Below are 27,558 nucleotides of genomic sequence, written 5' to 3'. Positions count from 1 at the left end.
AATAATGATGGTGTGATCACTAATCTAGAGCCAGACATCCTGGAATGAGTAGTCAAGTGGGCCTTAGGAAGCATCACTATGGACAGAGCTAGTGGAGGTGATGGAATTCCAGCTGAGCTATTTCAGATCCTAAAAGGTGATGCTGTGAAAGTGCTGCACTCAATATGCCAGCAAATCTGGAAAACTCAGCAGTGGCCACAGGACTGGAAAAGGTCAGTTTTCATTCCAGTGCCAAAGAACGTTCAAACTACTGCACAATTGCACTCATTTCACATGCTAGCAAAGTAATGCTCAAAATTCTCCAAGCCAGGCATCAACAGTACATGAACCTAGAACTTTTAGATGTACAAGCTGGGTTTAGATAAAGCAGAGGAATGAGAGATCAAATTGCCAACATCCTGTGGATCATAGAAAAAGCAAGGGAATTCCAGAAATACATTGGCTTCATAGACTATGTAAATGCCTTTGACTGTGTGGATCACAACAAAGTGTGGAAAATTCTTTAAGAGATGGGAATCCCAGACCACCTTATCTGCCTCCTGAGAAATCTGAATGCAGGTCAAGAAGCAACAGTTATATCCAGACATGGAACAACAGACTGGTTTCGTATTGGGAAAGGAGTATGTCAAGACTGTATATTGTCACCCTGCTTATTTAACTTATATGCAGAGAACATCATGTGAAATGCCAGGCTGGATGAAGCACAAGATTGCAGGGAGAAATATCAATAACCTCAGATATGCAGATGACACCACCTTTATGGCAGAAAGCCAAGAGAACTAAAGAGCCTCTTGATGAAAGTGAAAGAGGAAAGTGCAAAAGCTGGCTTAAAATTTCAACATTCAAAAAACTAAGATCATGGCATCTGGTCCCATCACTTCATGGGAAATAGATGGGGAAACAATGGAAACAGTGACAGACTTTATTTTTTTGGGCTCCAGAATCACTGCAGATGGTGACTGCAGCCATGAAATTAAAAGACATTTGCTCCTTGGAAGAAGAGCTATGAGAAACAATCTAGACAACATGTTAAAAAGCAGAGACATTACTTTGCCGACAAAGATCTGTCTAGTCAAAGCTATAGCTTTTCTAGTAGTCATGTATGGATGTGGGAGTTGGGCCGTAAAGAAAGCTGAGTGCTAAATAATTGATGCTTTTGAAGTGTGGTGTTGGACAAGACTCTTGAGAATCCCTTGGACTACAAGAAGATCAAACCAGTCAGTCCTAAGGGAAAGGACTGATGCTGAAGCTCCAACAATCTGGCTACCTGATGCGAAGAACTGACTCATTAAAAAAGACCTGATGCTGAGAAAGATTGAAGGCAGGAGGAAAAACGGATGACAGAGAATGAGATGGTTGGATGGCATCACCGACTTGATGGACTTGAGTTTGAACAAGCTCCAGAAATTGATGATGGACAGGGAAGCCTGGAGTGCTGCATTCCATGGGGTTGCAAAGAGTCAGACACAAGTGACCAACTGAACTGACTGACTTGCACAGGGGCCATAGTAATCTTCTGTGTATCATTACCATTGGAATCTTGATAAAGATTGTTTTGTATCTATAGATGGCTTTGGGCAATGTGGACTTTTTAACAAAATTGATTTTTCCAATCCATGAACCCAGGATATCCTTCCATTTCTTTGTGTTTTCTTCAGTTTCTTTCACTGATGTCTTGTAATTTTCAGTGTAGAGATCTTTCACCTTCTTGATTAAATTTATTCCTAAGTAGTTTATAGTTTTTGGCACTATTGTAAATGGAATTGTTTTATTTATTTTTCAGATAATGTTTTTGGTGTATAAACATGCTACTGATTTTTTCATATTAATTTTTTAAATTAATTTTTTGTTTTTGGTTGTGCTAGGTCTTTGTTTCTGCATGTGGGCTTTCTCTGTTGCAGTAAGCAGAGGCTCCTCTTTATTGCAGTGTGCAGGTTTCTCATTATGGTGACTTCTCTTGTTGTGGAACATGGGCTCTAGGCCCATGGGCTTCAGCAGTTTTGGTGCATGGGCTTAGTTGCCCCATGGCGTTTGGGATCTTCCCAGATCAGAGGTCGAACCTGTGTCCCCTGCTTTAGCAGGTGGATTCTCAACCACCAGGGAAGTCCCGCATGTTAATATTTTATCCTGCAACTTTACAGAATTTATTGATTAGCTGTAACCGTTTGGGGATGGAATTTTAGGATTTCTTATATATAAAATCATGTCACCTGCAAACAGATAATTGTGCTTCTTTCTTGCCAATTCTGATGCCTTTTTCCCCTCTCTTGCCTGATTGCTCTGGCTGGGATTTCTAGTACTCTGTTGAATAGAAGTGGTGAGAGTGAGTATCCTTGTCTTGTTCCAGATCTTAGAGGAAAAGCTTTCAACCATATACCATTGAGTCTGATGTTAGCTGTGGGCTTATCTTATATGGCCTTTATTATGTTGAAATACATTTCTTCTATACCCCAGTGAGTGTTTATAAATCAGTGTTGAATTTTGTCAAATGCTTCTGTATCTTCTTTTGAGATCACTGTTTTCTTTCATTCTATTAATGTGATATATCACCTTTATTAATTTGTTTATGTTGAACCAGCTTTGTGTTTCAAGGATAAATCCCATTTGATCCTGGGAAATGATCCCTTTAGTTTGCTGCTAAATTTGGTTTGCTAGTATTTTATTGAGAATGTTTCCATGTGTATTCATCAGGGATATTGACCTGTAGTTTTCTTTTCATGTAGTGTTCTTACCTGTCTTTGGTATCAGGGTAATCCTGGCCACATAAAATGAGTTCTGGAGTGTTCCCTTCTCTTTGATTTTTTAAAAAAGAGTTTGGGAAAAATTGGTGGTAATTCTTCTTTAAATGTTTGATAAAATTTACCAATGAAGCCATTTGGTTCTGGGCTTCTCTTCTCTTTGGGAAATTTTTTTTTTTTATTACTGATTCAATCTCCTTATTAGTCTCTTTAGATTTTCTGTTTCTTTCTGATACAGTTTTGTCAGGTTGTATGTTTCTAAGAATTAATCTATTTCTTCTAGGTTGTCCAATTTTTGACTTATAGTTGTTCATAGTTCAGTCTATTTTCTTTCTGTTGTTCAGATTAGATAGTTTCTGTTGTTCTGTCTTTAGATTTACTATTTTTTTCCCACTATTGTCTACATTCTGTTGTTGAGCCCATGCAGTGAGTTTTCATTTAAGTTGCATTAGTTTTTTCTAAGTGCTTCCTTGGTGGCTCAGTGGTAAATAATCTGCCTGCCAATACAGGAGACGCAGATTTGATCTCGGTTGGGAAGGTTCCCATGGAGAAGGAAATGGCAACCCACTCTGGTATTCTTGCCTGGGAAATCCCATGGCCAGAGGAGCTGGTGAGCTACAGTCCATGGAGTCTCAAAAGTGTCGGACATGACTTAGTGACTAAGCAACAATAGTTTTTTCTAAAAATGTCATTGGTTCTTTTCTATATCTTCTATTTCTATGCAGAGATTCTAGTTTTTGCTTATACTTTTTATTTATTCATTTGTTTCTGGCATGTTTGTAATTGTTATCGAAGCATTTTTGTGGTTGCCCTTTTAAAATCCGTCAGATAATTCCAGCATCTGTGTCATCTCATTAGTGAGATTACTGATTTTCTTTGTTCATTCAGGTTGTGATTTTTCTTGTTCTTGATAAGCTGAGTCATTATTTTCATTATATCCTGAATATTTGGGGTATTATGTTATGAGACTCTGGATATTATTATATCTTGTTTTTGCAGACTTCTTCAGACACTGCACTTCATTGTCAGGGTAAGAGGTAGGTACTGCTCTTGACTGCCAGGTAGAAGTAGAAGTCCAGGTTCCCCCACTTGCTGTCTGTTGACATTCACTACCTCAGGTCCTGCTGTCATCTGGTCAGGCTGCCTTCTCTCCATTTTTCAGAGTCATTTTACCTTTTATTTTTCTTAATGTCTGAGATTTTTAGCTGTACTTAGTGAGAGTAATAGGGAGAAGTACATTTACTCCATTATTCCTGAACCAAAAATTGACCAATTAATCTTTCAAATAGCTCTTTGGAGCTGTTATTTTCTCTCATGAGGTTAAATAGCTTGCTCAAAGCTACACAGCCAGTTAGTTGTTCAACCACAAGTCAAACTTGGGTCCCTTGGACTCTTGCTGTAGGATATAATACTGTAGATAGTATAAGGCACTGCTGGGTTAAACCATTTTCAAGTGGGAGATAGAGAAAATCAGGCTTATAAGCTCACACACACTCCACATTTTTGTTCCAAGTGAAATCAAGTTAAAGTGGATACCACTCTCTTGAAAGCAGCAGAAGGGTAACCCACAGCTTTCAGAGTGTGTAGCAAAGGGAAGAGAAGGCCTAGCATTCATATTCAGAGTTTGCTAGATGCAGTGTATGGGCTGCTGAATCCCTGGTCTGGAGAAAGTCTTGTAGGGTGTGGAGTTAGAAGGATCAGAAGGACAGCCTGCTCTGTCAGGGCTCATAGGTTGTCTTTGGAGTGGTGTATTTTTTAAAATAAATTTTATTTTTTAATAATTATAGATTCATGAAAAGTGAAAGTGAAGTTGCTCAATCGTATCTGACTCTTTGCGACCCCATGGACTGTAGCCTACCATGTTCCTCTCTCCATGGGATTTTCCAGGCAAGAGTACTGGAGCAGGTTGCCATTTCCTTCTCCAGAGGATCTTCCCAACCCAGGGATAGAACCTGGGTCTCCCGCATTGTAGGCAGACGCTTTACCGTCTGAGCCACCAGGGAAGTCTCAGCCTTAGTCCTTTACATTCTTTTTTTTTTTAAGGAAGTTGCAAAAAATGTATGTGGAGGGCCTTTGTACCTTTATGCAGTTTCCTCCATGGTGGTATCTTATATAACTGCAGTGGTACAACTCACCAATCTTATTCCAGTTTCACCAGTTTTATACATACTCATTTATGTATATGTATATTTAGTTCTATACATTTTATCATATTTGTAAATTCATGTAACTGCCAAAATCCAGATTCAGAGCCATTCCTTCACCAGTGGGGCAGCATAATTTTTGCCCCAACTCACCTAGGAGAAATTTGGAATGGCAAATATGTACCAAAGGATGGGTAGTCAGTCCCCAAGAGGAGTTATAAAAATTCAGACCAGAAGACCTCATAGGCATGATGCCCAGGAATGAGTTATGGGAACTAAATGAACATCTGCTTTTGGTAATAGAGGAATAGTGATGAAAAACTGGCCTGGAATCCTAACTTTCCCTTTTACTAGCCCCATTTCTTTGGGTAGATCATTTCACCTCTCTAAGTGTCTGCTTTCTCAGCTTTACTCATATATTAAAAATTTTTTAATTGAAGTATAGATTTCACAATAATTGCATTAGTTTTGGGCATGCTATCTTAGCTTTAAAACAGAAAGAATCTATATTTCATTGATTGTTATGAAGATTAGTAAGAGAATCTCTGTAAAGCACCTAGCACAGTCCTAGCACACAGTAGATACCCAGTTCTGGCTGTCACCTAGAATATTCATACAATAAATATTTCTTGAGTATTTACTCTTTGCTAAGGTGTGAGCTAAGAGCTGTCAGAGATAGAGATGGATGACACACAGGCTGTGACCTCTAGATTATTTCGTGTTAGAAAACAAGATGAATTCATTCATTTATTCACTCATTTATGGACTTACTTATTCAGTATGTGTGTGCTATGGTATTTTCTAGACACTGGGAGAGTGGATACAGCAGTGAACATGAGACAGTAAGCTTACAAGTAAATATATAGTGTGTTTGGCTTCCCTGGTGGCTCATACAGTAAAGAATCTGCCTGCAATGCAGGAGACCTAAGTTTGATCCCTGGATCGAGAAGATCCCCTGGAGAAGGGGATGGTTACCCACTCCAGTATTCTTGCCTAGAGAATTCCATGGACAGAGGAGCCTGGAGGGCTACAGTTCTTGGGGTTGCAAACAGTTAGACACAACTGAACAACTAACACTTTCACTTCACTTTCATATAGTGTGTTAAGTGATAGTGCTGTAGAGAAATGTAAAGCAAGATGAAAAGGAGTGCCATCTCCAGGGCTGGAGGCATAGTTATTTTATTGATGTATAGGGTGATTATATGGGTGACACTTGAGCAGAGGCCTGAAGGAAAGTGAGGGAGGGAAGTTGGGGAAGAGGGTTCCAAGTAGAGGAAATAAGGGACCTGAGTGGGGAGCACGCCTGGCATGTTCCAATTAAAGTGAAGAAGCCAGTGTTACTAGACAGAGTGAGGAGAGAGTAGTAGAAGCTGATGATAGGGGCTGGGAGTGGGGGTGGGGGCATAAATCATGTAGATTAATGGTTCTCCAAGTAGGACCAGCAGGATCAGCATCACCTGGGAACTGGTTAGGCAAAGTCCATTGTCCTACCCCAGACATACCAAATCAGAAACTGGGGGTCCACTCCAGGAAGCTATGGTTTAACAAACCTTCCAGGTGATTCTGATGCACACTCAAGTTTGAGAACCACAGGTATAGGGCCCTATGACCCGTTGTTAAGTTTTTTCATGCCAAGTGGGATGGGAACCACAGAAAAATTTTGAGCAAAGGAGAGTTGTGATCTCGTTTAGGCTTTGGCTGTTGTGAGGACAGACTCAAGATGAGGAGTATGAGATGAAGCAGGGAGAGTTTTGAGATCACCGTAGATCATTGTTTCTTAAAGTGTGGTCCTTGGACCAGCAGCATCAGCATCACCTGGGGTCTGGTTAGAAATGCACATTTCTAGGCCCCACCCCAGATCTATCAAATCAGGATCTCTGGAGATAGACCTAGGAATCGGTCTTAAGAAGTTTTCCAGGTGTTTCTGATGTGCCCTAATATTTGAGAAAATATTCATCTAATTAGGTAATGGTGATTTGGACCACAGTCAGTGTTGATGAGAAGTGATTAGATTTTGAGTATATATTGATACAGGATTTGCTGTGTGAAAGGACTCAAGTTTTTGTTTTGAAGGGCTTTGATATACAGGGGAACAGAGTAATAAGGCAATAACAGAAGGGGTCACAAAAGGCTTTTTTGTTTGCGTGGGTTTTTTGGGGAGATGAGGTGACACCTTGTTTGTGTGCATGTCAGTGCATATAGAATAATTCTTTTGGTACATCCAGAATTTAGTGAAACCTGTTATTGGCAGAGTTATGTGCCAAAGACTGGGTAGACCAGAAAAGAAACTTCCCTGGTACACTGAAACTTGCTCAGTGTTCTTTGTACTCCTCCAGTTCTATGTGCTTGGAGGCAGAGGGAATTGGTATGAATGGTGGGTGCCTCAACATCTGGGGATGGATCATCCCTGTTTTTATAGATTGTGCTTGGCCTGATCAAGATTGTAGCAGGAACCAGAATTTGACTTGGATTTTCTGATAGTTTTTGAATAATGAAGAAAAGTAAAATATTTTCTTTTTCCTCTTTATTGATGAAAGAAGATATTGTTTTTGCAGGCATAGGTGGTGACAGCACTTGGCTCTTTGGACATCCTCAGAGAGCAGAGCTTGAGCACATAAGAAGCTAGACAGGCTCCTGAGCAATCTTGTTACCTTTTAAGCTTCTCCAGCCCTTAGTCCCCATCTTAGTTCCAAACCCTAGAGGGGTTAAATGCCCACTTTTGTATTCTTGTAGCACTTGTACTCTAACAACCTTACATTATATTCTGATATATATTATAGTGGTATAGTGGAGTCAAACGGATCCAGATTTTTATCCTGCTCTTTTATTTATTAGTTTTGTAATGACCAACAAGTAACTTAGCCACTCAGATTTCTCATCTGTTAAGTTAGAATAATATTAATAATGATGTGCCAAGTACTCTCGGTTTCTTTACCTACTTGAGCTCATTTAAGCCTAACAACCCTATGAGGTGGGGTACTATTAATATTCTTATTTTATAGATGCTAAGGCACACCAAAGTTAAGTAAACTGCGTAAGTTCACACAATTAGTAAGTGGCAGAGGTGAGATTTAAACCCAGGCAGTTTTGCTCCCAAGTTTGTACTTTTAAACTCTGTGCTTCTGAGTACTGTACAGATGCCCTGGTTTGTTGTGGAGGTTAAATGTGATAATATATTCATAGCTCACTTTTCTCCTCAATTCCTTTTATGAAGACTTCAGATTCACTCACCATCCCCTTCAGTTCAGTTCAGTTCAGTCACTCAGTCATGTCCGACTCTTTGTGACCCCATGAATCACAGCACATAAGGCCTCCCTGTCCATCACCAACTCCCAGAGTTCACTCAGACTCGCATCCATTGAGTCAGTGATGCCATCCAGCCATCTCATCCTCTGTCGTCCCCTTCTCCTCCTGCCCCCAATCCCTCCCAGGATCACAGTCTTTTTCAATGAGTCAACTCTTTGCATGGGTGGCCAAAGTACTGGAGTTTCAGCTTTAGCATCATTCCTTCCAAAGAAATCCCAGGGCTGATCTCCTTCAGAATGGACTGGTTGGACCATCCCCTTACCCTGCTTTATTTATTTTATAGCACTTATGAAACTGTTTTTCACCACCCCTCTAGAATGTCCAGTCCATGAGGGCAGTAGCTATTTTCAATCAATGTTTATTGAATTTGTGCACCAACTTACATCCAAATACTGAGTACCTACCATGTGCCAAGCTCTGTGGTACATATTGGGAATAATTCATTTTAATCTTGAGACCTGGTGCTGTAATAATTGTCCTCCTCACTAGGGAAGCAAAACAGCATTTAGAAACCTTGGTCCAGGTGATAATTATTGAGACAGTGCAGCCAGAAGTCTGATGTGAGATGTTATCTAGCCCAATGAATTGGATTGAATAATAAGCTGACTTGGGAGATGGATAAGGTGAGGACTTGGGGTGAACAAGAGATGCTGTCTGCTGTATGTAGTAGAGGCAGATAGCAAGTAAATGGGCAATTGCAAGTCTGTAGGGTGGGTGCTGAAATAAGAATAGTTGGTGAGGGGTGGGTGGCATGGGAGTAGGGAAGAGAAAGAGAAGGAATGTTCTGGGCATAAGGAGCCATGTGTGATGAGTGCCAGAGACCAGAAAGAGCTTGGCACTGAGAGTTCAGCTGGGTTTTTAGAGCAAGGCTGGCTTCATGGCATGTGTGACAACTGTAGTCACACACAGCCTCATATTTGAAAGGGCCCCATGCCCATGCTTGAGGTTTAATGCTATGTGGTTGTTGTCTTGAAATTCTTAATAATTTTACCTTTGAATTTGTGTTTTGTATGTGAAGTTCAATGGGATAGTGTAGTTTGTCCTGGAGACCTGGAGCTTTAGCTCACCTGTGGTCCTACTTCTTGCTGCTTCCCTGCCTCCCTGAACAGATTTTCAGCTGGCTGCCTGTATCACCAGGCTTGGGTGCAGTTCCTGGAGAGTCAGGGTCAGGTGCATGGGTCCTGCACTCTGAGTGCCTGTGAGGGCCTGTGCTTGTCCTTTGAACAGTCCCATGCCCAAGGGAACAAGACAGGAATTAGCAAATAAAAAGCCCCATGACAAGTTTGAGAGAGAAATCATGGAAGAGAGGAAAAAGCTTTGTTTGTTTCTCAGCAGGGAGGCCCTGATTTTCATTTGCACTAGCCCCACAAATTATATATAGCTGATGCTGTGTGTGAAGGGCAAATGGTGGGGCCTTTTAGGCCATGAGAAGTTTATACTTTACCTTAACAAAAATAGAAAGCATGTGGTGGGTTTGAGAAGCACTGACAGGATCAAATTTGCATTTAAAAATGATCACTTTTGGCTGTAGTGTGGCTGGCCATTTGGGTGAGGACAGAGTAGAGGCCAGGAGCCCATTTAGGAAGGCAGGACAATAATCCCAGTTAGAGATAATAGTGGCATGAATTAGGTCAGGGACTGTGAGGATGACAGGACTATCCAGTGGACAGGACACTACTAGAAGGGCAATTGATAGCCAATTAGGACATGGTGATAACTTGGATGATAATAGCATCATATACAGAGCACTTGGTCTGTACAAGGCACTGTTCTAAACACTATATAAATTAACTCATTTACTTTTGAGAGAAGCTTTATGATACACAAAACAGTTTTTATCCCCATCTTACCGACTAGGAAACTGAGGCGTAGAGAGGTTAACTCGCCTAAGATCTCACAGCTAGTTAAGTGGAGGTCTAGCTAGGATGTGGGCTTCCCTGGTGGCTCAGCCATAAAGAATCTTAACTGCCAATGCAGGAGAAATGGGTTCAGTCCCTGCATTGGGAAGATCCCCTAGAGAAGGAAATGACAGTTTACTCCAGTATTCTTGCCTGGGAAATCCTGTGGACAGAGGAGGCTGGTGGGCTACAGTCCATGAGGTTGCAAACAGTTGGACACAACTGAGCAATCACACTAGGCAATCTTGGCTTAAAGTCTTAATGTCATGAGCTTGAATACCTACTAAGGGTATAGTGGAGGGAGAAAGATGAGAGGCACGTCATTAGTGGCTGCCAAGTTTCTGACTTAAACACCTGGTGAGCTTATGGTGATAGTTTAGAGAGGGAGTAGGTTTAAGGGACAGGCAGGGAGACAAGTTGAATTTGGACATGTTAATTTGAAGTGCTATGTAAGTGGGCTATCCAGTAGAAATATCCAGGTGACATTTCAAGGGAGTAGTCTGAAACTCACCAGAGAGATCTGGCTTGCAGTTGTAGGTACATAGAGGGCACATGGAGCCCTGGGAGTGAGTGAAACCAACGAGGAAAAAATGAGAAAAGGGTGCCCAGGCAAGAGGACCTAAGAAATGTCAACATTTAAGAAGGGGACAGGAGAAAAAGAGTGCACTGAGAAACAGAAGGAGCAGCCAGAGATGTAATTAAGATCACATCACATCCCTGCTCATAATCCTCTGGTGGATTTCACCCAGTTTTTCACTCAGGCAAAGCCAAAGTTCTTTATGATGGCCAACAGGACCCTATTGCATGAGCCTTTCCAACCTGTTATTGTCCCCCTTGCACTCTGCTCTTCTCTGTTTCCTTAATAATCTGGGCAGACTCCTGCCACAGGGCCTTTGTACTTGCTGTTCTAATTGGAATGCTCTTCTCTTATATACATATGGCTTGCTCCTTTACTTCCTTCAGGTCAAAACAACAATTCAAAAGTTGTTTTGTTGGTGAGTCCTTCCCTGGCTGCCCTACCTAAAATTCCAGCACCGCTGTCATTCCTCTTGCCGCCCCCCAACCCACTGTGTGTGTCTGTATACTTGCATACACATGCATACATATTCCCCTTCTGCTTTATTTTTATACTTAGCTCCTCTTGCTATCTAAGGCACAATATATTTCACTGATATATTGAGTTACTTTGTTTCTTGTCCGCATCAACCATTAGAATGTCAGCTTCTAAAAGAATACATTTGAATCAGTTCTAATGAGGTGGATGAAACTGGAGCCTATTATACAGAGTGAAGTAAGCCAGAAAGAAAAGCATCAATACAGTATACTAATGCATATATATGGAATTTAGAAAGATAGTAACGATAACCCTATATGCGAGACAGCAAAAGAGACACAGATGTATAGAACGGTCTTTTGAACTCTGTGGGAGAGGGCGAGGGTGGGATGATTTGGGAGAATGGCAATGAAACATGTATATTATCATATGTGAAATGGATTGCCAGTCCAGGTTTGATGCCTGGGACAGGGTGCTCGGGGCTGGTGCATTGGGATGACCCAGAGGGATGGGACTGGGAGGGAGGTGGGAGAGGGGTTCAGGATGGGGAACACATGTACACCCGTGGCTGATTCATGGCAATGTATGACAAACCACTACAATATTGTAAAGTAATTAGTCTCCAATTAAAATGAATAAATTTATTTTAAAAAACAAACAAAAAAATGTACTAATCATACCACTGCTGAAAATTTTATCAAACTAGTCAAAAAAAATAGTGAATTTTGGTTTAAGGTCCAAAATCAAAAAATTTGCAAAATTATTTCGCCATATAACACTTTTGGACCTTCAGTTCAGTTCAGTTCAGTCGCTCAGTGGTGTCCCACTGTTTGCAACCCCGTGGACTGCAGCACAGCAGGCCTCCCTGTCCATCACCAACTCCTAGAGTTTACTCAAACTCATGTCTATTAAAAAGAATGTCAGCTTCTTAAGAGCAGGGATTTTTGTATGCTTGTTCTGTGTCTTTGTCTCTCCAGCACCAAGACCAGGGCCTGGCAGATGCTCATTAAATATTAGCTTGAGGAATGGACCCCAGGCAAATGGGGTGTTATGGAAGTCAAGTAAAGAGAGCACAGGGTCAGTACTGTGATAATGCTGCTAGGTCAAGTGAGATAAAAGAGAAGTACTTATTGCATGTATCAATAAGGAGGTTAAGATATCAGTGAGGTCTGTTTTTGCTTTCGAACTGTGGTGCTGGAAAAACTCTTGAGTGTCCCTTGGACAGCAAGGAGATCAAATCAGTCAATGCTAAAGGAAGTCAACCCTGAATATTCATCGGAAGGACTGATGCTGAAGCTGAAGCTCCAGTACATTGGCCACCTGATGCAAAGAGCTGACTCGTTGGAAAAGACCCTGATGCTGGGAAAGATTGATGGCAAGAGGAGAAGGGGATGACAGAGGATGAGACGGTTGGATGGCATCACTGAATCAATGGACATGAGTTTGAGCAAACTCTGGGAGATAGTGAAGGACATGGAAGCATGGCATGCTGCAGTCCATAGGATCACAAAGAGTCAGACATGACTTAGCTACTGAACAACAAAAAGACTAAAATCAGACTGCAGCAGTGGGTGAGAAAGTGTACACAGCAACCTGAAAAAATTCTTTTTATCGGTTTGGTCCCTGTGGAAGGTCTCTGGATACTACCAGTTGGCTAGGAATAGGAGGGAGACTTTTTTAAAAAAGATTTTTTTTTGATGTGGACCATTTTTACCGTCTTTATTGAATTTGTTACAATGTTACAATGTTGTTTCTGTTTTATGGTTTTATGGTTTTTGTTCTTTTTTTTTTTTGCCACAAGACAAGCAGGGTGTTAGTTCCCCAACCAGCGATTGAACCCTCACCCCCTGCACTGGAAGATAAAGTCTTAACCACTGGACCATCAGGGAAGTCCCGGAAGGGAGACTTTTCACTGTAAAACACTTCTGTACCTTTTGAGTTTCATAAAATGTATAATTGATACTTATTTAAATAAAAGTCATTGTGAAGCTGCATAGGTTAAACAAAGAAGATATTTAGCTTTGAAGTGACAGAGAAGGGCAGACAGGAGGGAGGGTGTTGTCTTTTTTATATCTGTAAAGATTAGTGAGCTAGTTTAAATGCTATTATGAAGGAGAAGGTGAAGAGGGAGAGGAAAGAAGAGATAATTTATTGAGAAGGTAAAAATGTGACCCAGGTAGAAAAGCTGACTTTACAAAGAAGGAAAGAGTTCTTTTGTTGTGACAGGAGGAGAAGAAGGGTGTAGAAGGAGGTGGATTTGGTGTGGGAAGTTGAGGTAGTTCCCCTCTGTTTACTTCATTTTATCTAAGAAGTCGGAGGCAAGGCCATTTGTTGCGAGAAAAGAAGGTAGTGGGGTCAGAGATTTGAAATAGCCACTGTGGATAATGGAGGAGAGAACTGAGCAGGGAAATACAGGAGAATTATCAGGCAGCATTACCCAGATTGTTTTTTAAATAGGCTTTATTTTTTAGAGTAGTTTTAGGTTCACAGCCAAATTGAGTGGAAGGTACAGAGATTACCCATTTGCCTCCTGCCTGCACATGCATAGCCTCCCCCATTAGCAACATCTCCCACCACCAGAGTGGTATGTTTGTTAAAGTAGATGAACCTATGTTGACACATGAGTTACACCCCAAATCCATAGTTTACATCAAGATTTACTCTTGGTATTATACATTCTGTGGGTTTTGGGCAAATGTATAATGACTTGTACCCACCATTATATTGTTTTAGTAGCAGAATAATTTCACTGCTCTAAAAATTCTATGTGCTCCGCCTATTCATCTCTCTTTTTCTGCCATCCCCTGGCAACTACTGATCTTTTTACTGTCCCCATTGCTTTGCCTTTTCCAGAATGTCATGTAGTTGGAATCATAAAATATGTAGCCTGATGGCGTTCTTTCAGTTTCTTTCATATCTATTCATGGCTTGATAGCTCTTTTTATTTTTTTTCAGTGCTGAATAAGGTTCAGTTGTCTGAATGTACCACATTTTATCCATTCACCTACTGAAGGGCATCTTGGTTGCATCCAAATTTTGGCAATTATGAATGAAGTGGCCATAAACATCTGTGTGCAGATTTCTGTGTGGACATAGTTTTCAGTTACTTTGAGTAAATGCCAGAGAATGCAGTTGGTTTTGTAAGAAACTGCCAAATTGTATTCTAAAGTGGCTGTGTTTTGCATTCCCACCTGCAAAGGATGAGAATTTCTGTTGTTCCACCTCCTTGCCAACATTTGGTGCTGTCAGTGTTCTGAATTTTGGCTATTCTGATAGGTGTATAGTGATATCTCATTGTTTTAATTTGTATTGTCCTATTGATAGATGAAGTGGAACACCTTTTCATATACTTATTTGCTATCTGTACATCTTCTTTGGTGAGGTATTTGTTCAGATCTTATGCCCATTTTTAATCGGGTTGTTCATTTTCTTACTGTTGAGTTTTAAGAGTTCTTTGTGTATTTTGGATAACAGTCCTTTATTAGATATGTCCTTTGGAAATATTTACTCTCAGTCTTTGGCTTATCTTTTCATTATCTTCCTTTCATAGAGAGGGTTTTAATTTTAATGAAGTCTGGCTTATCAATTCTCATTTTTCACGGACTGTGCCTTTGGTATTACATCTAAAAAGTCATTGCCAAACTTAAATTTATCTAGATTCTCTCCTATGTTATCTTCTAGAAGTTTTCTAGCTTTACATTTTGTATTTCGGTCTGTGATCGATTTTGAGTTCTTTTTTGTGATGAGTATAAGGTCTGTGTGTAATTTCATTTGTTTGCATGTTCAGTTGTTCTGGCACCATTTGTTGAAAGACTGTCTTTGCCACATTGTATTACCTTTGCTCCTTTATCAAAGATCAGTTGACTCTATTTCTGTTGATCTATTTCTGGGCACTCTGTCCTGTTCTATTGATCTGATTATTCTTCCATCAGTGCCACACTGTCTTGATTATTGTAGCTTTTTAAAATTTTTGCCGCACCATGCAGCATGTGGGATCTCAGTTCCCTGATCAAGAATTGAACCTGCTACCCCTGCATTGGAAGCACAGAGTCTTTACTGCTGGATCGCCAGGGAAGTCCTGATTACTGTAGCTTTACAATAAGTGTTTGAGTCAGGTAGCATCAGTCTTCCAACATTGTTCTTCTCCTTCAATGTTGTGTTGGTTATTCTATGGCTTAGATATTTTGGACACTCAGTTTATTGTGGCACCAATTCATTGAATGATTTTTTTTTCTTCTAGCCATGTCCAGTGGTTCAGTGGATTGAGCCAGGGCTTGGATTTGCATGTGGGAGTGATGTAAAGGCAGTGGGGCAAGTGAGTTGAGGGTATCTGTAAGAGAATGGTTGAAGTGAGGAATGATGGAATCTATAAACTAGATAGGGAAGAAGGGTGAAGGCAATAGTAGTTGAACAGGTGGAAAGTAGAATCAACAGATTTTGAGGGCAAAGAACAGGTGTAAAGAATGAGAGCTGGATGGATGACCTTGTGGTCAGAGAGTGATGTGTGCATTTTGTATTCCAGAGGTGGAGCAGTTGCAAGTATTGATAGGGTTTTGGGGGATGGCCATGAAAACTGGCAGCTGAAATTGGAGTGGAATCTCTGAAGATGAGAAGGTCAATGTGCTAAGAGGCTGAGATGTTAGGCCTCTATATCCTTGATTATGTCATGTGAGAGGTTGGCAGGACTTGAGATGGAGAGGAATCTGTGATGGATCTTTTTCAATGAATGAAAAGGTATGTTTGGGAGATGAGTAGCTGACAGTGAAGAAGAGTGGGAAGAGGTATGGATGAATGATATGAAACTCAGAAGAGTAGGAGATCTTATACAAGGATAGAGGAGAGATGATTTCAGAATCTCACTGGAAAGTGAGGGGGACGTCCACCCCCAGCCCAGCCCTGAGTTGTAAGGGTCTGAGAGAATGTACAGCTTCTACCTGACCAAGTTCTAACACAGTGCTTCTGAGACTTTCTGAGGTGAAGGACCAGGGTATTTTTTTAATTTCCAATCTGTAATGGACTAATGCTTTTATGAAATAAAATGTCCCCAATTTATTGATCTGCAACAGATTTACAAGGTTAGCAGTGGGGAAGGTGGTGGCGTCCTGATCCCAGGAAGTCAGTTCATGAGCATGGTCTTGAACCAAAATGGTTGGAGCTCTGCCTTATTTTTATGTTCCCTGTTCTGTGTGGCTGACCAAAGATTTTAAGAGTTAGATCTTAGCCAGAAGATTTTTAGAGGGCTGCTGATGACTTCTTTGGTGAGGAAGGGTTTACATTTTGTGAGATTACTAGCTCACATACGTGTAAACTCAGATTTTCAAAATTATGTCTTTCTCAGATATTATAATATGAAATTAATAATGCGTGCTCATTGTAGAAAATTAGGAAAAACAGATAAGGAAGAAAAAATGGTTACCATAATCCTTCACTGAGAGGGAACCACTGTTTTCATTCCTCTTCATTTAATAAATTGCTCAATAAAGTTTAGAAGAAGGCAATGGCAGCACACTCCAGTACTCTTGCCTGGGAAATCCCATGGACAGAGGAGCCTGGTACGCTGCAGTCCATGGGTCGCAAAGAGTCAGAAACGACTGAGCGACTTCCCTTTCACTTTCCACTTTCATGCACTGGAGAAGGAAATGGCAAACCACTCCAGAATTCTTGCCTGGAGAATCCCAGGGACAGTGGAGCCTGGTGGGCTGACGTCTATGGTGTCACACAGAGTCGGACACAACTGACACAACTTAGCAGCAGCAGCAGCAATAAAGTTTAAATGTTTGATTTTATATAGGCATAATATTTTAGATATAGTGGTTAAATAAAATATTATTAAATTATTATTAAAATTAATTTCACTTGTTTCTTTTTACCTTTTAATGGGGCTATTAGAACATTTAAAATTACGTATTTGACTCACATTATATTTCTGTCGTACAGCACTGCTCTAGAGTCTCTTCCAGCTTTGACCATTCTGAGTCTTAATGAAGCTTTATTGTCTACTTTTTTAGCTCTGTCATAATTATTTTAGACCGTTGTGGTGCAATAGAACTTTTTGCGTTGACAAAACAGTTTGATAATCTGCCCAATATGGTAACCACATGTAGCTATTGAGCACTTGAAATGTTCCTAGAGTGATGGAGGAACTGCATTTAAAATTTTACTTAATTATGTATTGAACAACACAATTCTAGACCTTATGAAAAATAACATTTCCACAAACATTGGCTGATTTTCTCTTTTCTAGTTGTGTTGGTGTTGAAGAGGAGAAGGCTGCTGACATTGACCTCTACCACTGCCCCAATTGTGAGGTCTTACATGGGCCCTCCATTAGTAAGTAGATCTTGGGATTTTAAAGAGAAGGCAATCCAAAGAGACAAAGCAAAGGAAGCTTGGAAGGGAAATTGCCTTTGCCTGAGTGCTTCAGATTTGTCTCCCTTGGGAAATAGGAGAAGCTTATGTAGGTCCTGCAGGCCAGCAGCTGCTCCACTGAGAGGGCAGAAATGTAGTTTCACCTCCCTCCCTTATTTAGGGATTCCCCAAAGGAAGCACCTATCCTCACCAAGTGCTTTTCTGAGCCCATGAGGGCTTCCTTGACTCCAGATGCTCCAGTAGGTTGTTAGATTGGAAGAGAAGCAGGATCTGCTGAGGCTTTTGCTTTTAGAACCATAGCCTGTAGCCATTTTGACTCAGTCCCTTGTCTTTCTCTGGCTTAGTGAAAAAACGCCGTGTATCTTCAAAAGGCCATGATACACACAAGGGGAAGCCAGTGAAGACGGGAAGCCCTACATTCATTCGAGAGCTCCGGAGTAGGACCTTTGACAGGTGAGGACCCCCTACTCCAAGGGCCAGTGAACACTACTGCTCTGGGAAGCTGGGACCCATCTCTTCTCAGCTTTTCCACTGGCTGTCCCACTAGGTACCTCCATCATTTGGTGATGTCTGCAGGGCTCTGAGTTCCCTTTGTGGGGAGATCTTCTGTTTTAGTCAGTTTCTGAGAAACATTGTTAGAGTTTCATTTGATGTACAGAGTACATTAAGGTCTACTTGTAGAAACTATGAGTAGATAGAGAGGCAGTTTTTGCCTCAGTCAGGAGAGGATATTTACATGTACCTAGGGAATGCTATAACTAGAAAGAGTCTTAAAAACTAGAAAGTTTAATTCTCTCATTGTAGAGAAGTGGAAACTCTCTGGAAAAATTTTTTTTGAGTAGTCATGTATTTTACAATCAAGAAAATATTTATTTCCTTAAAAAATTAAGATTGGCTTATTGAAAATAAACTACTTGAACAAAAATAATGAGTTAGAAAAATTAATGAAGAAAGCACTGTCTTTTGCTTAGTTTTTAATTCATTTGACCATTTTCAGCTCTCCTGTAAATGAAGTGTTATTTAGGATTATAAGTGTTTCTTCAATTTAATATTTGTTTTATTTAAAGGCAATGAGTTTCGTTTTTACTCTACCCCCTCAGGTCCTGTCTCCAAAGTCAACCAATTTCTTGTGCATTCTTTCAGAAATAGTTTTTGTTTATACAAACATATATGAATGTGTGTGTTTCCCCTTTTTTAAAATTAAAAAACACAAATAGAAACACTTATTGTTCTATATCTTGCTTTTTAAAAAATATAAATTCTATATCTTAGAGATCAATCCATAACAGCATATACCAATGTTCCTCATTCCTTTTCATGGATATTTAGTACTCCATTGTATGAATGTATAGTTTATTTAAGCAGTCCTCTTGATGAACATTTAAATTGATTCTAGTATTTTACTATTAGGAAAAGAATGCTGCAGTTAATGTCTTTGTACTTAAGTGTTTACATATGTGAGTGAGTGTATGTGTAGATTTACTACCTAAAAGTAAAACTGCTAGGTCAAAGGGTATGTGCTTTAAACATGTTTATAGATATTGCTAGGTTGTTTCTGATGTGACCACATCATTTCATACTCCCACTAAACAATGTGTGAGGGTGCCTATTTCCCTATTATCCTGGCTAACACTATTTATTATCAAACTCTTTTGCCTTTCTGATAAGATAAAAAATGAGATTTCACTGTTTCCATGTGGATTTCTTTAGTGATTAAGGAAGCATGTATATTATGATGCATTTATAAGTCATCTTTATTTTTCTTCTCTGTTAACTATCTGCTTACATTGTTTGACAGTTTTTCTGTTGGGTTACTGCCTATTTCTTGTTGATTTGTAGTAGCTTTCCATGCAGAAAATTTTAAATTTTAGGTAGTTTAATTTACTTATTACTATTTTTAATGGCTACTGGGCCTTGTCTTTTCCATAATTTTTTCTACCCTGTGGCTTTATTTTTTCCTAATTTAATCTTTGTTCCATCTAGAATTATGTAAATAATGAGCCAGACATTGATCTTAATATTTTTCCAGATGTTTATCCCAACACAATTTGTCAAATAGCCCAGCTTTTTCTCCAACATGATTTTAAGAAAACCAGAAACCCCTGTTTTCTAGTTAACTATGTATGTCAAGAGAGTAGTTATAAAAATTGTTTTTGTTTTCTGAATCAGTCTTTTCTCTATTTTCCAGTATTTTTAAATGTGGTAGTACTTCTCTGAAAGTGAAAGTCGCTCAGTCATGTCTGACTCTTTGCGACCCCATGGACTGTACAGTCCATGGAATTCTCCAGGCCAGAATATTGGAGGGAGTAGCTGTTCCCTTCTCCATGAGATCTTCCTAACTTAGGGATCAAACCCAGGTCTCCCACAATGCAGGTGGATTCTTTATTAGCTGAGCCACCAGGGAAGCCAAAGAATACTGGAGTGGGTAGCCTATCCCTTCTCCAGCTGAACTACCGGGGAGGCCCAAGGTGCTGCTCTGGGTTAGTGTAAATCAGCTAAACTTGTCTGATACATCTTTTCTTCTGGGGCAGGTGGTTGACTGATTTGTTCCTTTGTCATCTAGAGAAGAGCATCATATTGACAGGATATCCTGGATTTAACTTCCCACCTCTGCCAGTGGCCTGGCTTCTTGCCTTCGATAGGTCATTTCTTAGCTGAGATGTGAAGTTTATGCCACTCATTAGTTGCCAGCCCACACTAGGTCCCCTCAGGAAGACCCCACACCTTTGGTGAGTGAAAGCATCCACTGAGGCCTTCAGTAGCAGAGCTTATAGGGTTCATGCTTTCTCTTGTGTGGCCCACAGTTCAGATGAAGTGATTCTGAAGCCCACTGGAAGTCAGCTGACTGTGGAATTCCTGGAAGAGAATAGCTTCAGTGTGCCCATCCTGGTCTTGAAGAAAGATGGATTGGGGATGACGTTGCCCTCACCATCATTCACTGTGAGGGATGTGGAACACTATGTTGGTAAGCACCACAGACCCTCTTAACTGTGACATTGTTCACTCCCATCAAAACATATGACCCTTCCCTTCCAGTTTTCACTTCTTTTCTAGCCATCTTGGAAATCTAAGGTAATGTACCTTGCCCAGAGTCATTCTTAGGCAAAGCTAGAACCAAAATCCTGGTCTTTTTTCTTTTTCCTCCTGCTGCTGCTACTGCTAAGTCGTTTCAGTCGTGTCCGACTCTGTGTGACCCCATAGATGGCAGCCCACCAGGCTCCACCATCCCTGGGATTCTCCAGGCAAGAACACTGGAGTGGGTTGCCATTTCCTTCTCCAATGCATGAGAGTGAAAAGTGAAAGTGAAGTTGCTCAGTTGTGTCCGACTCTTAGCGACCCCTGGACTGTAGCCTACCAGGCTCCTCCATCCACGGAATTTTCCAGGCAAGAGTACTGGAGTGGGGTGCCATTGCCTTCTCTGCCTCTTCCTCCCACTGCTGCTAAGTCACTTCAGTCATGTACAACTCTGTGTGACCCCATATACATCAGCCCACCAGGCTCCCCCATCCCTGGGATTCTCCAGGCAAGAACACTGGAGTTGGTTGCCATTTCCTTCTCCAATGCATGAAAGTGAAAAGTCAAAGTGAAGTCGCTCAGTCATGTCTGACTCTTAGGGACCCCATGGACTGCAGCCTACCAGGCTCCTCCATCCATGGGATTTTCCAGGCAAGAGTACTGGAGTGGGGTGCCATTGCCTTCTCTGCCTTTTCCTCCTAATAGACCACAAACTCCAGGCTGAGCCCCATCTTTTACCTGGGGAATTCCAAAGATTGTTTTGACCTCTCTGTACTCTGTTGAAATGAGAAAGCCTTTGACTTTTGCCCTCATATGCTAGTTGTATTCTGGACATGAATTTTAGGGGAGAGGAAGAGAAGTGAGGAAGCAGGACCCAGGCAGATGGATTGTACTGTGAGACCGTGTGTCAAGCATTTCTGTTGCCCTAGCATGTCTGGACCTGGCACATAGGTCTAAGGAGAGTGGGAGAAATACCTACCCCCACTTCCTATATGTGTCCAACTCTTTGCGACCCCATGGACTGTAGCCTGCCAGGCTCCTCCATCCATGGGAGTTTCCAGGCAAGAATACTAGAGTACGTTGCCATTTCCTTCTCCAGGGGATCTTTCTGACCCAGGGATTGAACCTGGATCTTCTGCATTGCAGGCAGACTCTCTGCCATCTGAGCCACCAGGGAATCCCCACTTCCCATATATGTGTAGATAAATACATTGAGAGAAGTTTTCAGTGTAAGGTCACTCTAGGAACTGATTAGGGGATGAGTGTTCCCTGGTCCCTGAGGCCACTTGGTACAGAGCCTATCTCTTTATTCCAGGTTCTGACAAAGAAATTGATGTGATTGATGTGGCCCGCCAGGCCGACTGCAAGATGAAGCTTGGTGATTTTGTGAAATATTATTATAGCGGGAAGAGGGAGAAAGTCCTCAATGTTATTAGTTTGGAATTCTCTGATACCAGGTAAGAGGGGCAGGGGTAAGTAAAAAGCATCACAGAGTACCTAGGACTTGTATATACTGAGTATGTATTAGTGTTCCTCTCCCTTCTTCGGGTGGTTTCTTCCTTTGGCATGGGGAGCTGGTTTATACTTTCTAGGGTAGTTGCTCACATTATAACAACCAAATCATGTTTCTCCTTTACAGTTTCTAGCATTGGATAGATTATTCAGTGGCTGTTTTAATTAATTTTTGTCTCTTTTAAGATCCAGGACAGCTTCCTTAGACCTTTTTTTCTGGTATGTAGATTGTGGCATGGTCACTGTTTAACTCCCAGGATAGCTCCACTGTCCCAGGTAAACACTTCTTTACCTGGAACTGAGCTCTGATAGGTTTCTCTACTTGATCTTCATAAAGAAGAAACTGTGAGATAGGGACAGTACAATACTGTTAAACACCACATGCCAAGTGAGTGGGCCTGGGTGTGGAGATTCTGAGCATTCAGTGGAGGAAATGATCACCTTTGACTGGGGATGGCTGTGGAGCTGGGACTTGGAACTTCCATAGTTGAGTGGAAAGAGAATGCTGACTTGTCTTATAAAAATAAGTGTACTATGTGCTCTTGGGGATTCTGTGGAGAGAACTTCTTTGTCTTCCCTGATTCTCACTAGGATGGGGGGCATTTTATACTGGCTTCAACCTTCAGTTCCCAATCAGCTGACATCTGCTCTCCACCCCTTCCTTGATAGGCTTTCTAACCTTGTGGAGACACCCAAGATTGTTCGGAAGCTCTCATGGGTGGAGAACTTGTGGCCAGAGGAGTGTATCTTTGAGAGGCCCAATGTGCAGAAGTACTGCCTCATGAGCGTGCGGGATAGCTATACAGACTTTCACATTGACTTTGGTGGCACCTCGGTCTGGTACCATGTGCTCAAGGTAAGAAGGGGTATGGTTTCTGAAGACAGCCAGGCCTTGGGCCTCCCTGTTTGTTTCAAGTGGTAGCATAAAACAGGCTGCTAAGGCCTACCTGCATCCCAGATTCTATTTGGGTAACATTTACACTTAACTGCGCTTATCAAGGTTGGGTATTGAGTGGATATGCAGTATAAGTTGTCTCTGCTTCATAGTTTTGATGATTAACTTTAAAAAAAATAACAACAGATGTGTAAGGTTTTCTCTGTTAATTGAACCAATCTGTACTCCTACCTCTGCAGAAATTTCTGGTAACATGAGATACTCTGCCTCCTCCCAAGTTTATTGAATTATAATTTTTGTACTATGACATTCATCGATTTTAAGTTTATAGTTTGATGAGTTTTGACAATTGTATAAATAGTTGCATGACTGCCACCACTGAAGATAGAGCATGTATGAGCTGTTTGGTTTTTTAAAAAAGTTTTATTTATTTCTTTTTGGCTGCACTGGGTCTTCATTGTTGCACATAGGCTTTCTCTAGTTGCAGCAAGTGGGGGCTACTCTCTAGTTGTGGTGCATGGGCTTCTCATTGCACTGGCTTCTCTTGTTGCAGAACATGGGCTGTAGGGCACATGGGCTTCAGTAGCTGTGTCATACAGGCTCAGTAGTTGTGGCTCGCAGTCTCTAGAATGCAGTTCTGTAGTTGTGGCACATAGGCTTAGCTGCCCCAAGACATATGGAATCTTCCCGCATCAGGGATCAAACCTGTGTCCCCTGCATTGGTAGACAGATTCTTAACCACTGGACCATCAAGGAAGTCTGAGATGTTTTTTTTAAATGTCAGCCTTCCTGTAGTTTCCCTTTTCATGGTTGTTACAGTTTTGTAATTAGCATATTGATTGTCAGTATGTGCATCTGAGTGAACTCCAGGAGTTGGAGATGGACAGGGGGGCCTGGCGTGCTGCGATTCATGGGGTCACAAAGAGTCGGACACGACTGAGCAACTGAACTGAACTGAAACAAATTTCTTAAATAACTTTTGTTTTCTACCACTGTTCATGCTATTTAGTTTTCTTATCAGAAATGCCAAGAAAAGAGCAGAAACTTGGATATAGCTCTTGTCCAAATGATCACAAATCCTGAACTAGTTGTTTATCATGAAGAAATTGGAGTGTGTAAATGAAAGTGCTGTTATACAAATGTTATATTTAACTGTTTATTTTATTTTTTGACTTTTTATTTTGGAGTATAGCCCATTAACAATGTTGTGATAGTTTCAGGTGGACAGCAAATGGACTCAGCCATACATATACATGTATCCATTCTCCCCCAAACTCCCCTCCAATTGAGGCTGCCATATAACATTGAGCAGAATTCCCTGTGCTATACACTAGGACCTTGTTGGTTATGCATTGTAAATACAGCAGGAGATCCCAAACTCCCTATCTCTTCCCCCATTAACATTTTAATTTTTAAATAGTTTCATTTTTACAGAAAAATTGCTAATAGGAAGATTTCCTGTGTGCCCTTCACCCAAATTCCTGTGTTACTATTTTATTATATTCTCTTTCTCTGAAGCAAACATAATAAAATAATCTTATATATATATTTTTTCTGAAATACTCGAAAGTATTTTCAGACATGATATCCCTTTATCTTGTAATAATTCAGTGTGTATTTCTTAAAAACAAAGGTGTTCTCTTATATCATCACAATATAGTTATCGGAATCAAAATTAATATTGATATAGTACTATTATCTAATCTGATCTGATTCAAATTTCTCCAGTTGTACAGTAGATATTTTCCAGTGTTGCTTTTCTACACTGAAATATATTGTCATGAAATATTGATTAAACTAATCAAGCTATGGGTTGGGGAGACTTTTGTGCTAGTGGGTTTTTCTTTCTTTTCTGCTAAATTACCTATGTGGTGATTATCCAGACAAAGCATAATTAAGAAATAAAATGTTCTTCCAACAGATAATCATGCAACATATAATCTTCCAGAAGTCCTTGGGCGATTACTGAACTTTTAAACTTTTATTAGCTGTGATTACAGGTGTGAGAAGAAACAGTCTCTGCAAATGGCATTTAAAGGCAAATTCAATTTTCTTCTCATTAGTAATGTGGCCTTAAATTCTCCTGGGGCTGGCAGTATTGATCTGCTCATCTGTAGAGGACATTTTTCATTTGGTATTGCAGGAGCCTTTGGTGTACATTTGACTTAAGTTGACAATTTTGTTTGAAATGCCCTTTCCAGATTGTTTTTGTTAGTCTTATAGAAGCTTAAAAGTACAAAGTGGAAAGGAACTTTCGAAGTTTTCCATATTTGTATATAAATGATCCTTGGACAGAAAGAATTCTAGCATACTACATGGTCCTGGAACATGAGAGAATATTCTTTTGGAGAACCCTGGAAGTCTTTTCTGGAAACCCTTGATGTCTTTGGCCCTTCCATCTTTGTTTCAGGGTGAGAAGATCTTCTACCTGATCCGTCCAACAAATGCCAACCTGACTCTCTTTGAGTGCTGGAGCAGCTCCTCTAACCAGAATGAGATGTTCTTTGGGGACCAGGTGGACAAGTGCTACAAGTGTTCTGTGAAGCAAGGACAGACACTTTTCATTCCTACAGGTCTTCCCTGGGCCCATCTGGGAGGGTTTGAGGAAGGTGGGAAGAAGAAGGGAACTTGTGGCACCAGAACCAACCCCTTCCCCTAATGTTTTGACCTGAATGTGAGATACCCCTCTCATATCAGTTAAAGACTCAGAATTGCACATCAGGAAAATCAAGTGGTAACCAAAGTGGTGACCAGTATGGTTATTTGGGGAAGTCCAGAAGGAAGTTGATAGGCTTCTTTTGCACTGAACTGATGTCAACTTGGTGGACAGTTAGAAAACAGGACTCTCAGCCCCATGACTCTAGAGATAGTGACTGGAGAGACTGGCATTGTAAGCTGTAAGTCAGAATGACCTGGGTAGGGATAGGTTTTTTTTTCTTCCCTGAAACAATAAATGCCTAGGCTTTACCCCTAGAATTATGAATTCATAGATCTGAAGTGAGGTCTGAGTATGGCTATTTTGGGGGAAAAAACCTAGTTGTCTCAACTTGGGGAAAGTTGACATCTTTAGTATGTTGCATCTTCCATGAACACAGCATGTCTCTCCATTTATTTAGATTTTTCTTGACTATCTAATTTCTTAATTCCTTGATTTCAGAATTAGTGTTAAATTTTCTCAAAATGTTCAGTATCATTCTCTATTGCAGCCTCACGGACCTAGAGCTTTCCTTTTGGGAGAGATTTTAATTAACATTCAATTTCCTTAAACTTTATTAGGCTATTCAAGTCATTTTTTGCTGGGTGAGTTGTAATAGTTTGTGCTTTCGGAGCAATTGGCCCATCTTATCTAAGTTGTCAAATTTATATGTGAGGAGTTGTTCATAGTATTTCTTATTATTCTTTTGATATCTTCTAAGTCTCTAGTGCACCCTCTTTTCATTCTTGATGTTAGTAATCTGTGAATTTCAATTTTGTTGAACGTTTAAAAGAATCATCTGTTGTTTCATTGTGATTTTCAATGTAGTCTTTCTGTTTTCAATTTCATTGATTTCTGCTTTTATCTTTTTTCCTTCTTTCTGCTTACTTTGGGTTTATTTTGCTCTCCTTTTTTTCAGTCTCGAGACAATAGCTTAGATTATTGACTTAAGATTTTTCTTCACTTTTAATGTATTTAGTGCAATAAATTTCCCCCTCAGAACTGATTTAGCTATGTCACATATTTTTGATATGTTGTAGTTTTCATTTTGTTAAATGTGCTTTTTTAAAAGAAATTTATTTATTTATTTGGCTGTGCTGGGTCTTAGTTGTGGCATGTGGGGATGTAGTTTCCTGACTGGGGATCAGCCCAGGCCCCCAGCAGTGGGAGCACAGAGTCTTAGTCACTGGACCACCAGGAAAGTCCCCTAAATGTGCTTTCTAAAAAGTTGAGATATAATGCACGTACCATTAAAATTACCATATTGTTAAAGGGTACAATTCAGGTTTTCATCAAGTTGTACAAGCATCAGCACTAATACCAGAAAGTTTTCATCACTTAAAAAAAAAAGAAACCTTGTACCTATTAGCAGTCACTCCCCATTCCTTCTTCTCGCCAGCCCCTATCAGCTACTTTTGTACTTTTCTTTGTATATGAATTTTCCTTTTCTGAATAGTTCATGTAAATGGAATCATGCAGTGTGTGGTCTTTTATGTCTGGATTCTGTCATCCAGCATATCAAGGTTCATCCATGTTATAGCATTTATCAATACTTCATTCTTTAAATAGCTGAAAAGTACTCCATTTGTAAGGATACACCACATTTTGTTTATCCATTCATCATTTTATAGACATCTGGGTTTTTTTCGCCTTTTGCCTATTATGAATAGTGCTGGTATGAACATTCATGTGCAAGTTATTGTGTTAACAGATATTATATTTTCAGTTATCTTGGGTATATCTACTTAGGAAAGGGATTGCTGAGTCATATGGTAACTCTGTGTTTAACTTCTTAAGGAATTGCCAAACTATTTTCTAAAGCAGCTGCATTTTACATTTCCACCAGTGATTTATGAGGATCTCAGTTTTTCCACATCCTTCCCAACACTTGTTTTTGCTTATCTTTATGATTATAACCATTCTGGTGGTGTG

At 40.3% G+C, this 27,558-nt stretch overlaps 1 protein-coding gene across 3 annotated transcripts in view; it reads left to right on the top strand.

The window, feature by feature from the left end:
• PHF8 (PHD finger protein 8) overlaps positions 1-27,558 on the top strand; it is a 106,384-nt gene that overhangs the window by 22,467 nt on the left and 56,359 nt on the right. For all 3 annotated transcript variants that reach the window (XM_052663042.1, XM_052663039.1, XM_052663041.1), the window contains exons 3-8: positions 17,385-17,470; positions 17,854-17,962; positions 20,314-20,474; positions 21,840-21,981; positions 22,706-22,892; positions 25,342-25,504. In XM_052663042.1, the coding sequence (XP_052519002.1) occupies positions 17,385-17,470; positions 17,854-17,962; positions 20,314-20,474; positions 21,840-21,981; positions 22,706-22,892; positions 25,342-25,504 (848 nt within the window). The remainder of the gene's footprint in view (positions 1-17,384; positions 17,471-17,853; positions 17,963-20,313; positions 20,475-21,839; positions 21,982-22,705; positions 22,893-25,341; positions 25,505-27,558) is intronic.

Source organism: Budorcas taxicolor, chromosome X (genome assembly GCF_023091745.1).
Source record: "Budorcas taxicolor isolate Tak-1 chromosome X, Takin1.1, whole genome shotgun sequence".
NCBI classification, from domain to species: Eukaryota; Metazoa; Chordata; class Mammalia; order Artiodactyla; family Bovidae; genus Budorcas; species Budorcas taxicolor.
The sequence above is the reverse complement of the archived record's forward strand: the minus strand, read 5'-3'. Positions and strand labels throughout refer to the sequence as shown.